General features: G+C 39.9%; 1 protein-coding gene across 5 annotated transcripts in view; it reads right to left on the reverse strand.

The window, feature by feature from the left end:
- The window catches only part of RBMS3 (RNA binding motif single stranded interacting protein 3), a 703,903-nt gene that overhangs the window by 255,385 nt on the left and 432,676 nt on the right, over positions 1-15,842 (reverse strand). For all 5 annotated transcript variants that reach the window (XM_066194111.1, XM_066194121.1, XM_066194148.1 and 2 more), the window contains one exon: positions 7,047-7,138. In XM_066194111.1, the coding sequence (XP_066050208.1) occupies positions 7,047-7,138 (92 nt within the window). The remainder of the gene's footprint in view (positions 1-7,046; positions 7,139-15,842) is intronic.

Below are 15,842 nucleotides of genomic sequence, written 5' to 3' on the forward strand. Positions count from 1 at the left end.
TGTGGATTTCAGCTGTATTATTACAAATTCAAATGTGTTCCAAGTCAGAGGAAAGTCAAGAACAATGTGTATTTATGAAAAAAGGCCAACTCTTGTTTGGCTGAAGTTCATAACCCGAAAAGAACCCAATAATTCCGCTATTCTTCAGCCTAAAAGTTGGCTATATTTTTCATTTGCAGCATCTGTTCTGTGGTGCAAGGCATTAATAGCATGGAGGTGGATATATTTACTGATTGTTTGTATTTTAATTTTCAAAGGCAGAGAAATGTTTTAATGTTAGATGAAGTTACAGTATGAAAAAAAAATCAAGTAAATCTAGAAACTAAAGCAGCACTTGAAAAGGGAAGGAAAATACCATGGCCAGGTCTGTCTGAGGGGATAGTTAGAAAATAAACATGATTGTGTGTGCTGTAAGATTTTCTAAGCTAACTTAGTGGTTAAGAAAGATGCTGAGCTACAATTTTTGGGAACAAAGGAACATAGTACTGACCTAATTCCTCTCAATTAGCCAACAGTAAAGTTCCATGCACTTTCAGAGAGTAGAATTATGTCAAGTTAAGCACTTCTGAAAACCCCCAAAGAAATTCTTGTTTATGAATTTGGCAGGTGTGGTTCAAACACTGTTGATGTGCATACTCTCCTTCATGCTGATCTACATGTTTTTTAGGGGCAACACATGCAAGTGTGAAAGGACTGCTGGATTTTAGTACCTCCAGGGTAACTTGATGTTCTTTCAAGAGTGGTTCAAGCTAATGCATTCTATATTGCCTTGTGAATGCATATCTGAAAGCAGGAAAAGGATCCTAAGATCATTTCACACTAGCTACCATGCAGTTCTCAGGTAGAAGCATGACATTTTCAAGGCTGAATAAGACTAGGAAGTCCTTCCATTAATGTCCTGTATCTTTGCTATCACCCCAATCTATCATTGTTTGTGCAAAGCTGCTCACTGCTTTTTAGTCTTGATTGTCTAGGACACTCATAGGACACTGTCATCTGCTATTGCAGATTTTCTGAAATTTAAAGTTAGCCCTTTGCTGACACATCTGTGATTTGAATCCTGAATTTAGACAGTGTTTATCTGGAAAAGAACAACCAAACAACACAAAAAATCTTCCAGGCTTTGAAAGGCATATCTTCCGAAAAAAAATTGAGATAAAACCTAATACAAACAAATAATTCAGCATCCTGTTAATGCTCTTGCTTTGTCAATTATTATCCTTTAAGAAATGGAAAAATATCCTATATTTACAAAACCTGCACTTAAAGGCCAGCCCCATCTAGGAAACTATGATTCCCCATTCCAAGAGTAAAGGATAGTTTATGAAAAACAGAGGTAAGCAGGCAAGAGAGGATGAGGACAGCATGATTTTGATATGTAGCAGTACATGAAACTTGGAACTCCTGGTTAGTGCTTCTGCAGGACACCTTTGGTATGGTTGACTTGGTAAAAGAAATCAAAAGAGAGAGACATTTGCATGTGTAATTTCCAAATCTAAACCAGACTAATTCTCATTTCTTTCCAGCTATAGCTTTTCATTTTAATTGATCCCAGGACTGTTATCAGTTCAGGTCAGTACTGGCCAGCCAGTACGCACTGTGCAAAAGCACTGGGAGAGAGGGTGCACATTACAGGAAGATAAGAGGAGAGCTCACTGGAGAGAGCTCCACACACATGCAAGAGTTGTGCCAAACGTCTCTGACAACTGTTGCAGCAGCAGCAGCCTACGCCTGGCTGTGCAATTCATTCAGAAATGACATAGAATGTGGCCAGCACAGCCATGTTCTCAGCTTCTCCTACTCTGCTGAGCATGGCGAGGTTTGCAGGGGCAGCAGTTCCTGCTCTAGCAGCAAACAACAGCGTTTTAAAAATCACCAATGCAAATATTAGACTTCATGGAGAAGTTTGCTGGGGGTGGGGTATCTGATAATTAAAGCGCAGGAGTAAAACAAAGCCGGACAATTTCAACATTGAGCTCTAAAACTCCTAGAATCCCACTTTGGTTTCAAAAGGAAGGTTAGCTCAGTCCATGAGGGATGTTAACCAAAAATATTATCAAAAAACTCAACCAATCAGTATCCTGAAGTTTCATTAGCTAAAATTTGCAGACATTTCAATCATGAGTTAGGAAACTAGTGTATCACGTGTATCGGCCATATTTCATATTTTGTAGGAACAGCATTCTTATTATTTTCATGATTTTTTAAACTGTAAAAACAAACAAAACTTTTGATTAAAAATCTAGGTTTAAAATATTGGAAAGAAGGGTTTTCACCAGAGTTTTTCCATGTTAAGAATCAGCCCTTTAGAGTACTGGTGTCTGACAGAAAAAAAGGGAAGTAATTTAAAAAGAAGAGAACACGAAGCTGAAAAATAAGCGGACAGAACAAACTTATTTCGTCAGCTGACTCATACCAGAGCAATGCTTGAAACCTATGCAAAAGTCTGGAAAATAAATAAGATTCTTCTGTGGGATTTCCTTTTCCTTGGTCCTTGGAGAAAATGTGTCTATTAACTATACAGCAACCAGCTCTCTGTTCCTCTTTAGAAGCTCTTGTGCTTGGCTCTGCTCTATGGGAAACAGCTCCCTTTTATCTTTCACCTAGATGGTGATTACTCCTTGTATTTAACCTTCCGCATGATGGAAAGATGAGAAAAAATATCACACAAGAAGCAAAATCACTTTCTGCAATTCCCTTGTGGAGGAAAACACATCAGAGCCTACTGGCACAGCCCTTTTCCAGAACCAGTTCCTGTGGTGTACTTTCTGGATGGCAATTACTGCAGCAGAGTAGTCAAGAAATGGTCCCTTGGACTTAGACAACTGCCAGCGCTAATTAAATATTCCTCCAATATCCGCATTTTTCACGCAGGTCTTGAGGATGTCTAAATGCATTACGCGTACAAAAGGAAAACCCAGAGAAGACACACAACATGAAATACATTTTTAATCCTTATAAAAGCAGGACTGAAAACACTTCCATTGTGAATGCATTTGTTTCAACAAATGATGGGCTGCTAGGTATTAAAGAAGCTATTAGATACTCTGCAAGAACCTACCTTCCCCTGAACTTCCACATTATGCAATCTTACAGCAGACTAGAACTGGAAATAATAAATGGTAGAGAGGACTCCAAATGTCTGCGAAGGGATAAACTGATTGCACAGCTCAACTGCAGGCTGACACAAGCTCAGATGCTCAAATTTATTTAGACAGCAGACTTCTATTGATTTTTCAGGTGATTTAGACTCCTTGGCATCATTAAAACTTACATATAAAGTAGATTAAGAAGTTTCCTCATGAATGTGTAATTCTGGCTGAAGGACTATAGCAAATCCCAAGAATAGATGCGGCTACAGATTTTATTAGAACACTGATACATTTTTCATGTGTACTAGGCTTCTTTGCCTACTTGTCTGAGCCAACTCCCATATTACTAAGATTCTCCTTCTTAATTTTCCATATTCTGTCTATAATATTTTTCTAGGAAATGCAGGAAAGGAGGATCTGGAAAAAACCTAAATTGATATATAAATCATGCACATAAGCAATGTTTTTTCTGTCATGTTTCTGTAGTCCCTAGCATAAAGAGACAACAAAATCAATAATTCCTGTGAGATTATCCAGAGGCATATCAGTTGTGCCATTTTTTAGTAAGAGGAGAAACCTAAAAAAACACCTGGACTCTGAGCCTCAGCAAGCAGGCACTACATACACACAAATGAATCTGCATGTCCAAAGGCACACAGGAGGCACACAGCAAAATAAGCCACGCCAGCTAGGAAAACATCCCCCAGCAGCTCCATTGCATTAATTCTTCTCAATAAATGAAATGCTTAAGAAGCACTTTTGGAAAAAGATGGACAACTTAGATGAAAAAAGGAAAGCAGCAGTGGTCAGAACTCCTGGTTCCCATACCTCTGACAGAGAAATGCTAAAGAAGCCAGGTGACAACACGTGAGCGCAAGAGCCTCACACAACTCTCCTGTAATGGGAAGTTGTGTGGGTCCTTGTGTGGGTCCCTGTCCACCAAGTGGGCCTTATGAGACTTCATCTCCTCAGCTGCCACCACTGCCTCTGCAGGCATACTACTGCTGTTCCCTCGGCCAAATCCTAGCCAGCCTGTTTCAAACCAGAACGAAAAGAGAATTCAGACATGTTTAACAGTTGGGTTTTTTTCCCTTTGTGGGTTTATGGGGTGTATTAGCCTCAACAGAACAAGTTTTCCAATACTGATGGGACTTGGAGCATCAATCCACCAGAGTTTAACCTGCTCCCAGAGGCAGCACTCTGAAAGAAAATCAGCCAAAATGGTGTCCAAATGCTATAAAAAAAAGAGGGAGGCGGCCATTTTTTAGCATCAATAAAATGAGTACGTTTTACTCGAGTATCCACAAGATACTTCTGCTAGCCAACATGGGCGGGGGTTCAGTTCTGCTTTTTGTTTTTCAAAGAAGATTCCTGGATTTCTAGGAGAAAAATTATATTGTGTTAAAACTGAGAAAGAACCACTCTTTCCGAGCAAGAGCTCTCTCCAGGAAAACATCACAGACAATACCGACACTTGAGCATACTTTACTGAAGAAGGCCAGCCCATAGAAGAAGTTGGCCAAGGCCTCTTTCACCTTTACTCAAAAGCATCTACAGCTGGGCAGAGATTTTTTACCTCTCCTGAAACCCAGGTTACAGTCTGTCTCCTCTCTGGCCTCTACATGGGGCAATTTCACTGCTTTGCAATGCAGAGTAAAAGACAGAGGACACTGATATTATGGAAGCATGGCACACCAAAGGTTTAGGGAATTTCTTCAGACTTAACTCTTTTTATTTTGATTTCATTTGAGAGCCACCACTCTCCACTAATTAAAGCAGCTCCTGAAATAAAACTGCTCTGGACAAACTTCCAGAAATGCAGGTTAAATGATTATTCTGCCCCTTTCCTCATAACCTCTTCTGAGCCCCCACTGTTAATTCAGACACTGGCAGGTAATGCTGTCTTTCAGTCCTGTTATGTAACTTGGCTTGCAACATGTGCAAGAACTAACATGTTTCTCCAGATAGATTTGCTTTCCCAGGCTCCTGCCTTCTCAGCAATGCGAGGTACTTTGTGTGGAGTCATCTCAATTTCCTTTGAAACCCCACTTTTCTAAATACTTAGATTTTTTCAGAGATAAGAAAAGTCAGTTGTATATTTATCTTGAGCTATCAAACACACTAAAAAGAATTTATCTGAGATTCCAGGCACCATGGCTAATGAATAAAAATACAGTCAGTCTTAAGCAAACAAATCTGTACACACCAGACGCCTCAAAATCTCACAGGGCAAAAAGCTACTCTTGCTGCAGGTTCCCTAGAAAACAAACTAACCAAGGGTTGATTCAGCCCTTCTCCCTCTGAAAACATCAGGCTTTGCTTTTAGTCCCTAAATATTGGACAATCCAAACCACAGTGTTTTAAGTCATCGTCTTTTCTGGTGTTTCCATGAATATAAGTACTGCAATTGTTCATTGTTCTGAATCTTGACAACCCCAAGCATAGATTTATCTTTCAATCCTATCTTTAAATCTATACTTTTAAATCTATAACTGTACAGTTTTATATGGATTTAGATTTTTACAGATTTATATAGATTTACTCCTTTCTAGAAATGGCATTTTGATATCAATCATTAGGACAAAACATATCTCCTGTCTTTGGTTTCTTTTCCACAGCTTGACTAATGCATCAAATTGCCTATATTTTAACAAGGAGATGCCGTATATCTGAGAAATAAAACAGCACAGTCCTTAGTAGAAGTCCACATTCTTCAGCTTGCCATCTTTTACCCATTTGAAGCAAATATTTTTTATCACCATGTGTCAATAAAAACTAAGAGCCAATAAAACAGCCTAGCTTGCATTGTGGGGCACTGTTAAACAGAAATACATCTATGACATCCAGTTACTTTCAGGCACAGTGAGTCTAATTCAGCAGAAGGCAAATGAACCTCATTTACCAGCAATTACTCTTCTCTGTAAAATAAAAAAAAATAATTAAAAAAATCCACAAACCGAAACAAAACTATGTTTTAACTGAGACATCATTGAAAAACAAAGGTTTAAACCACCAACATTCCTTTAAGTGGAAATCTTCAAATCTGACGGTTGTTTATTAGTTGATTTCTCTCTTTTTTTTTTTGTAATTACCTGTTTGCTTTCACTCTTTTAGATTCTAGAACAGAATCATTTCTACAGAGACTAAATCAGGCAATATTAAGTGCTTTTTGTGATTTTCAGACAAGCCATTTTTGAAGTACAAAGCAACAGCTATTTTTGCTGGCTGACACAGTCTAGAGCGCAAAGACACGTTATTTCACCTTCAAAAAGGCAACAACTGGACCACACAATGGTCATTACTGTAACCCCTGTCCCACCATCAGCCCCTTTTCCTGGGGACGAAGGACAATTCCAAGACCAGAGTGGCTGAGCTCGCTGTGCTTGCTATGGCTCCTGCAGACTCTGTGAACAGATGTCAGTCACCTCCAGACTACTTTTACCAACTATTCTTTCAGCAACCCTCTACACTTTCATTTATGTCCTCAAAACACCCCCAAAACTCAACAAGAAGGAGAAGCCAAACCTAGGCAGATCAACCAAATTTTCCTTATGCTCAATCACTCCTTCAGAGAAGCCCACCAGCCACATCAGAAAAGAGTAACTTTTCCAAAGAAAAGGAACCATTTGAAGACAACTTCAAGGTGAAGAAAAGGCAACTCTTTCATCCAGTACTTAGCAAAAGGCATTTCCAATGCTCTTCCACTTTAGTGCTCTGTCTTAAAACTCTCTCCACACAGAGGGGCAGAGAGAGAGTCAAGAGCAGAGCCTATTACATGAGACACAGCTCTCAAGAACACAGATAAACCATGGGATGAACAAGGCTAGTTGGAGCTAAAGGATGAACGAATCTTTGGAATAAGCAATTTAAAACCTTAAGAAAAATGGGAGCAAAACAAACTCTTTGAAATTTAACCCAACAGCTGAAATTATCCTGCAATGACACAGTTCTTACCTTTGCCATCTGCGCCTGCACGCCATTTGCTTTGAGAGACGCTACTGCTTTCTGTGCTGCTGCGGGACTGTCAAAATCTACAAAACCATAACCTGAAAAATAAACAGATAAATACAGATTTTCAGTATTATCCATGTGTTTGAGCACAGATAAAGATTTTCAAAAAAAAAAAAGGAAAATCTTTCCATTCTCACACACTGCCCCATTATCTTCCAGTAGCACTGCCACCACACCTTTATTTGCCACATCTTTTCTCCTGAACCTCATGGGTTTTAAGGGAACGCAGTGAGCAGAAGGTTCAAAGTGCCAGAAGATATGCAGCAGAGGGGGAGCGCAGGCAGGTTTTTGCCCGTCCTAACAGATTAAAGGTCCCTGGCAGCAGAAGGGCACACATGCCCATGGGACTCCAGTGCTCTGGAGTCCTGCCCCATCTCTTCCATAAGAGGAGGTAACATGGATCTTCCTGGGATACAAAACTACAGCTTGAAATGGCTGGTTTCATGACAAAACACCCCTTCTCCTGTCCTTTAAACCTATACAAAGATTTAGCTTCAGAAGAGGAGGGCAACAAATCTCTGTGGCAGGCTGGGGCCATGTGTACAGAGACAGGGAGAACAGCCTTCCAGCAGGTGGGACCAATCCAGGGAAAAATCCCAATGTGTGCTCTACAGGCAACTGCCAGATAGCTCTAGAAGATGGTCAGATAGCAAAGTCTCAGCTTTGGTTAAACCACATCCCCTTCATCTCACTGCTCTCTCTGCTGGAACAAGGGACAGATCTCTGCCAGGAATTGCTTTGGGGTATCATCTGAGCAACAGCTTAGAGGTTAGATCTTAGGGATTGGCAAGGGATAATCATCTGCTTTTAAGTGGCTTTCTTACTCTCGGTATTCGCATTAGTTTAGTGTATTAATCAGCCAGTCACTTCCTATCTTCCCTTCCTCCATCTCCATGTTTTTCTTCCTTTAGCCAGCAACACTGGAATGTTCAAGCAAGCCCAGGGCTGTTAAGCCCCTACTGGATAGCAACAACTCTGAAAGTATTTTTATTTTCCTGAAGACATAAAGGAGGGGTAAGAGGGCAAGGAATCAACTTTTCACAACTTTTAAAGCACTGAGCTCTCTCTGATCTTCAACAGCATTCAAATGTCTTGCTCATAAAGATCTCAACTGAATTAGGAAGATCTAAAAATCTCACCGAGCACCTATTTAGGCAGCTGCATATATTTCACAATCCATCCAGGGAAAACCCCTACATCTTATTAAGCAATTACAGTGCAGGTAGGCATGTGCTGCTCAGACAAGCTGTGGCCAGGGGCCACATCTTTGGCATCTCCCTGGAAAGCCATATGGATGAAACCGAACCGCCTGAAAGCTTTAATAATATTAGCACAAGCATATTTATAGCTTCTTTGCAGACATCTCCATTTACTAGGTCAATACACATCCTACAGGAGGCAACCACAGATATGATTCCCTGCTGTATCCACTTGTATTTCTTTTCCCAGCCTTTCTTCCTACTCCCGGGAGGCTTCATTGCCATCCTCTCTGCACAGGTATAAGAGTGTGTGCTTGTCCTTGTACCTTGCCCCTCAAAGTACAAACATCTCATATTATTTTGGTATGCATACATTGCTCAATGCAGGGTTAGTCCAATCATGAAAGAATTTTGTGTACATGGATGTTTTTGTTTTTTGGCTTAAATCCCATCCACAACGTCTTAAGAAAATTAAAAGAAATAAGAAAACTGCTGACTTAGGGAGCGTGAAAAGCACTCTTCTGTGGCAAAGTCAAGATTTGAACCTTTCTTTTCTTTGCTCAGTTTTCTATTTTGCTTTGTTTAGTGGAGGGTTTCTTGTCATTGGGAGGATTGGGGGAGATTTTCTTGATAGGACATTACTACAGATTGAGGGACACTGTGATAAAAAATCTAATAAACACTAGAGTTTGATCAGCTTCAGAATGTGAGGAGTGTTTGACCTTCTCAGATTCCCTCACTTGATTTTCCCTTTTTACTGCAAGCCATTTTTAAATCAGCTTGTCCTACATCACATTTTCTTTTGCAATGCTATCCAAGCTCTCTTCTCACTGCAGAGCAGCAGTAAAGCTGATGCTGCTTTGAACTAAAAAAACATGCTACAAGAGAGCAAGAGTCCTCTCTGAATTTCTCCAATGACTTTGCCCTCTGGGAGAGAAACTTCTGGGAGGAGGAAGGAGATACAATTAAATGCAACTTCCATTTTCCTATATGAGAGATCCTGACAAGAAGCAGAGCTGTCAAATGGGAAATCTGAAGTGTCTTGGGAAGTGATGGGATGGCTTGGATCAAACACTGAGGAAATTACTTTTCATGACAGTGATGAGGTCTTCTCAGAAAAATCAATTGTTTTTTTTATTTCTTTCACCATTTCCATGCCCAACAGTTAGGAGGTAAACGTGCAAAAGTAATTTGAACATTGTAATTAGAAACAGATAATGAAGTGAGATTTTTATAGTTAACATCAGTGAACAGTGCAGGCTTCATGTATGAAGGAATAGAAAAGAAATTATTTTTAATATGACTTTCTAGACAGCACAGTAATTATTCACATCTAAAGTTTTGCTTGTAAATAAAAACTAGAATGTGTAAGAATATTCCAGTGTTGTATTGTAGGTATCAAGTACATCTAGCATAATAAATTATTGAAGAGTAACATCAGTCCATAATATCTAAAACCATTAATATCTTCTAAGCATTTTTTCTGTGGGCCCAAGGGGCTATATGACCATATCAGAGATCCAGTGGAGTCTTGAGACAAAAAACCCCCACATCTTTAGCTGCCCATTATGCATTCTAATATTACTACTCCCAGTCTCACTGCAAAGCTGTTCTTTTTCCTTCCCTCAAGCTCATTTCCATTCCAAGTATCTTTTTCTAGCCCTCCCCCCTCCTGACACATCTCCCCACCACACACAGAACATCAGGACAAAATCACTCCATGGCTGAAAACCCGTCCAAAGAACATCAATCTGCCACAAGGGAAGCCAAGTTCCCAGGCTGTTTCTGCATTCAAGTATCCTTACAAGAACCCTGCAATGCTATATAATACAGAAAACCAGGCATGTTGCCTTTTTGTACAGTTTCCATTCTTCCACGTAGATGTTTATAGTCTGCGTTAGTGACCTACGCCAACATATTTCATTTGTTTATCATCTCACTTCATTTTTTGTATCTCAAGAACTAACTAAACAGTGTTGGTTTTTTTGTTTGGGTTTTGCGTTTTTGTGTGTTGGGGTTGGGGTTTTTTTGGGTTTTTTTGGGTGGACGAAATTTAACCCCCACAAAAGCTAAAACTGGGTCTTGGAACATCGCTCCAGTGTTCTCCAAAGTGTAAATGAAGCCTCAAACTCCCTGTGCTCAGAGTCCTTCCCACTTGTCCAGGCTGTGGATGAAGTGGGTTGTGCTCCCCGTCAGCAGAACTGGGCTGCTGTGGCTGCCCTTGGCAGGTGCAGTGTGGCTGGGCTTGGCTGCTCCAGCATCTATCTCTGCTCTGTTCCCTGGCTCCTCCTGGGAAAAGGTAGGAAAATGGTTGGAATCGTTCCCCGGGATGAAATTCAGATCAGAGTCTGCCAATCAGACGCTGCTCTAAGAAAACATCCGCATTTCTTTCTCCTCCTTTAAAAACAAGTGCAAGCCCCACCAGACTGTCCCTCTGCTAGACTCAAATTCTACAGCGTTTTTTTCTTTTCTTTCCCCTGCATTTTTAGTGTGTTCACTGCCTTGGAAACATTTTATACATTATAATACATTTTTCGCCCCCAATTTTTACGCAGAACATCATTAAAAACGAACTCAGATTCTAAACCAGGACCTTCAGACTATGCTCACAAGAATCCATCACCACCACAGGAAACCAAAACCAAAACTATTTCCTCTTCTTGCCTGAAGAATCCTGACATTTTCCTTTAAGAACTCCAAACAGAAATAAGGAAAGCTGTGTTGTCCCTTGATGCTTTGAGAGATAGGAATTGAACTTATCACTAACATGAGCCCCTCACCTCAAGTGTACTTACACTGAGGGTGACTTTGGTACTCCAATACTACAAGTCCTCCAAGATTCCAAGGTTTTTTTTGTAGAATGGCATATTACATGCAAGAACACACACAAAGAAACCCAGGACAAGACTATCTAGAATAATTGTTAAACCTTTCCTTTAAGAAATACAATGTCTGTAATTTCATATTGGCCTGATGCCATTAGGGCTAAATAATTAAATTTAAAAAATAAAACCAGTATGGGTTGTTTTCTTTTCCTTGTGGGGGAAAGAAAACAGCTAAGCATCAGCAAACTCAAGTTTATAGCTAGCTGCAATAAGTGCTACCCAAATACACTGGCAGACACTAAACATCTCCGTCTCCTATAACCTAAAAGGCTGGGGGCCTCCCGGTCTCAGTTTCTCAGTTCCATAATTAAGCTTGGCAGCAGGTTCAAATGAATTAAAACTGAATGTCACTATTTCCTCAACAAATCCCTCATCCTTGTTTTTTCTAACTTGTCAGGAGAAGACCAGCAGAACAGCAATTAGTGGTAAGCAGTGCAGTGAAAAAGAACCAAGTATACACTAATTAGGTCACTCGCCAAACACGTTCATTTCATTGGCAGATTTAATCAATGTTTTCCTGAAATGTCTTAAATCTCCTATGCTAATTTAAAGTTTTGTTATTGTTGTTACTTTAAACACAGATGGGATGCCTGGAGATTTTCAATTGCTTTCCACAAATCCATTTCAAAATAACAACCCCTCATATAGTATATCATCAAAATTTCGGAACAGGTTTTAGGAAATGGCCTCTAATTTCATGCCAACATATTTGTGCCTGCAAATACCTATGGGTGCAATTTTGTGGATTTAAGTAATTGCAGGTGCGTAGAGGTCTTAGACATCACACTCTGAATTGCCGTGATGGATCGGGTACTTAGGGGTAATGCCAAATAATTTAAGGGACTGCCTGCCACCTGAGGTTCCCATAATTCTTGTGAACAGTGCTGGATGGTGGCACAGAGCAAAGGTAAGCTTCCACTGGCACACGTGGGACTTTACACTTCAACTCCGGGGAGCTCCACTGGTGCAGTGACAGGAATGAGAGCCTTGCTGCCTTTTGGGAGCATTGAGGCAGCTCCTCAATCACTGCTGAAAGTAGCATTCGTTACTCAAAGTGCATGGGAACAGAAGTTTCAGGGTGTCCTGGCAGCATGCTCCCCCAATTAGTGAGCACAGCTCGCACGCCAAGGTGCTTCTTTGCACGGAAGATGCTCCGTCGGCAGTCGTCATTGCTGACGCCACGGGAAAGGGAGCTGTCACGGCTGCTGAACTAATCTGCACCACAGCAGCCTGCTCTGCCCTCCTTCCTGTCCTGACTGCACACTCGTGTCCTCGCAGAGGCTCCATCCTTCCTGCTGGCTCTGCCCCCAGAACCCGCAACCACCAAAGGGTTTGAAAGGGCAACACGTAGCCAAGCCACAGCTCGGCAGCCACCTGATCACCCAGGGTCAAAATAAAATGAAAAAAAACAAAAACAAAAACAAAAACAAACCCCAACCAACCAACCAAACAACCTGCCAAAGAGCAGGAGAAATGTGGTTTCCTAGAAGTGAGGAGTGGACCACCCTGGCATGCAGCTGAGCTGGAGCTCTGCAAAGACAGGAACCCTGGCAGGGGGCTGACAAAAGAGAAGCCATGAAAAACAAGGGAAGATAAGTCGGGGATGGTGAGCTCTGAGCCTGACCCAAGGCCAAACACCACATCTGGCCTCTGACCAGGTGCTGCTTTAAATTACTTGAATTCAAGTACTCTCTGTTTTCTGGCTCCCACACATCCACACAAACAGAGACAAGAGACAGGAGACCTGACCCATCCAGCCAGGAGAGCGGCATGGAATCTGGGCACTAATTCAGCCGTGTTCCTGGGTCACTAATCTTGAAAGAACCTAAATACAGATGGAGTGCTCACACATACTGTGGAGTTCTTCTGGTTCCACTGATGCCAACAAACTCACTTCATCAAAAGAGTTAATGCTTGGTTTCTGTAAGTTAACATCTTTGCTTCCTTCCTGACAGATGGAAAAGGCCGACTGTCCCAGGCAGCCCCCACTCCTGCCAGGCCCTCTGCGCTAGGGGCTGATGTGGGCGTTTAAGGGAAGCTGTGGCAAAGCAGTAACTCCAGCTCTGACATTCTCCCACCTTGGAGAGCTTGACTTGGTCACAATGATTCCTTTTGGCAGCATAAGACATGTAAAATCTGCATATTGCACAATAGCGGAGAAAATTTTAAAATATGAACACAGATTTGCTTATGTGTAATTACAATTCCATTATAGCTAAACTTTTTTTCTAGGTCTGATGTACCAGACCATTTGGAACTGGGCTTCCCACCAGCATACAATGCTTTTTTAATGTAAAAAAAGTTCCCAGTCCTTGTTTCTGACCATCTAGAATTCAATATATCAGATCTGAAATCCAGAACAGAGAAGACTGAGCATATCATACAGGCTGAGTCTTCAAGGGGTGTAGAGATTGTTTGGACAAAAAGGAGGATAAAGTAACTTCAAGAGAGTGTTTGCTTTTTTTATCAATGTTTCTGCTAATATTACTTAGAGACTCAAAATTAAAAACCACCCCCAAAAGGAGATGTGATGAGGGAGAGGAATACCAGCCTAGGGAAGAGGCAGCAGTCAAAATTACTTGATCAGTTAAGAAACCATAAAATAGAAAATACCTTATTTTAACTTTATGATATCACCTCCACATCTCTGTACATATATATGCATACCTTTGAAGACACAAAAACAAAGCTTTGACACAAACACTAGTCTAAATATACAGCTAAACAAATATGTAATAATCAAAGAGATGTTTCTCCTTCATACTTTGGAGAAACCACTAGGATTTCACAAAAACCTAAGTTAATTGGAGTTGCAAAGCACTTTTGCCCAGCACTTATTTAGAATGTCTCTTAAAAGGCAGTATTCATTCTGACAATCAGGTAGTCTGCAAAAAAAGTGATTATCTAGTAATTTACTATGCAATTCTCAGACATTGTTTTATGCTCAGATAAAGAATCAAATTAAAGTTTTATAAGCCTTGGAAAATTAGAGTTAGCAAGCAAAGAGGTTGAATCACCCTTGAACACAAAATTACCAAAACCAGCTTTTTCTTTCATTGTTCAAATTGTGCTAAAATATTCCTACAGCTTCAAATGCTCAGAGTAGTAGTAAAATAGTCTACATCATTACTATTTTTAAATCTCTAATTTTATAAAAATGTTCTCAGTGGCTAGAAAGTGGTGAATCATCACCTTTTAATTAAAACAGCTAATATATAGTTAGAAAAATAATTGGAAGTGGAGACTCTTAAACGCAAGAAAGAAAAGATAGTCCCTTCATTTCAGATCACTCCCCAGAGATGCACCTACATTGTTAAGTATGCATATATCGCTGATTTTTTTTTTGTTTTCTTTAGCTTGATATGGAAATACAGCACAAAACTGTCACTTTGATTATGTTTCTCCAGTGATTTCTTTTACCTCTTGCATTATTTGACTCCCCTTTTTCACAAGAGAACTGGAGAAAACCAGCACTATCTAACAGAATTTTTAGAGATCTCTTTGCCAACACCTTCTTAATTTGAACATTCAATTACTTTAAGCAGAGCATATATGAATACAGGTTATTATTAACTGCATTGAGTAATTAATGATAATATTTTGATGTGAAACTGAAGTATGGGACTCATGATGATATTTTAATGCATTTTAAACTGCTTCTAAATTATTTTTGTCAATCTCCAATAAGTAAAGGAAACAGTACAAAGAAACCTGCAAGATTTTGCTATGTGGGAAAAAAGTACTTACACAGTAAGTATATGTAAGTAGCTATATGTATATGCATATTCATGTCTGTTTTTCTGGAACTTCATGCTTCCAAAACCTTAGTCTCTGAAGGAACAGAAGCAGATCTCAAAACTGACAAAAGCTCTCTGCGAAAGATGGTTGCAATAACAACTGTGAGGAGGAGAGGCATAAGAAGTTATGAATTTAACAAATATGCCTATCAAGAAAACAGTATTGCACTTGAGTACTCTCTCTCAATTTACACTGTATTCCTGGCAATTCAGAACCCCAAAGACAGGCAAACTGAAGAAAATTCTAGAAAGAGCACAAACATACCCATAAAAATCCAGATTTTGCAAATGGCAGAACACCATTTGTTTATCCCTAACAATGACAAATGTTTGGGGCCATAAAAGTGAACCTACATGCGAGTGAATACTTATGGGTAACCCTAATTGCAGCAGGTCACCAGCACAAACAGAGAGACCTGAGACTTTGTGAGGACCTTTCAAAGAACAAAAATCATGGTGAAAATAAACTGAGAGGGAAGTTGAGAAATATTTCCTGGTATTTGCTAACAGTGAGAACTTGGATTAATTGCACAAAACCAATGATGGAAAATTCATTGCTCGAGTTACTAAATATGGACAGAATAAAGAAAAAAAACGTATTGCAAATCTTGCAGTGGCAGAAGGACAAGGGACACTTTTCCATCTTTAACTTTTGAAGTAAATCTCTCTGCAAGTCCCATTGATTCACTGTCAAAATCCAAAATGAAGATTAACTATTTTTAAACAGAGGGATAGCTCACATCTACAATTGCCATATAAACCTATGCATGATTCAACATTACAGATATTTACTACCATAACATTTTTATCAATATATTAGTTGTATAATGTAATAATTAAGATTATTTTCACTAGATT

The sequence above is a fragment of the Chamaea fasciata genome, unplaced genomic scaffold (genome assembly GCF_029207755.1).
Source record: "Chamaea fasciata isolate MVZ Bird 193981 ecotype frontalis unplaced genomic scaffold, bChaFas1.0.hap1 SCAF_1, whole genome shotgun sequence".
NCBI classification, from domain to species: Eukaryota; Metazoa; Chordata; class Aves; order Passeriformes; family Sylviidae; genus Chamaea; species Chamaea fasciata.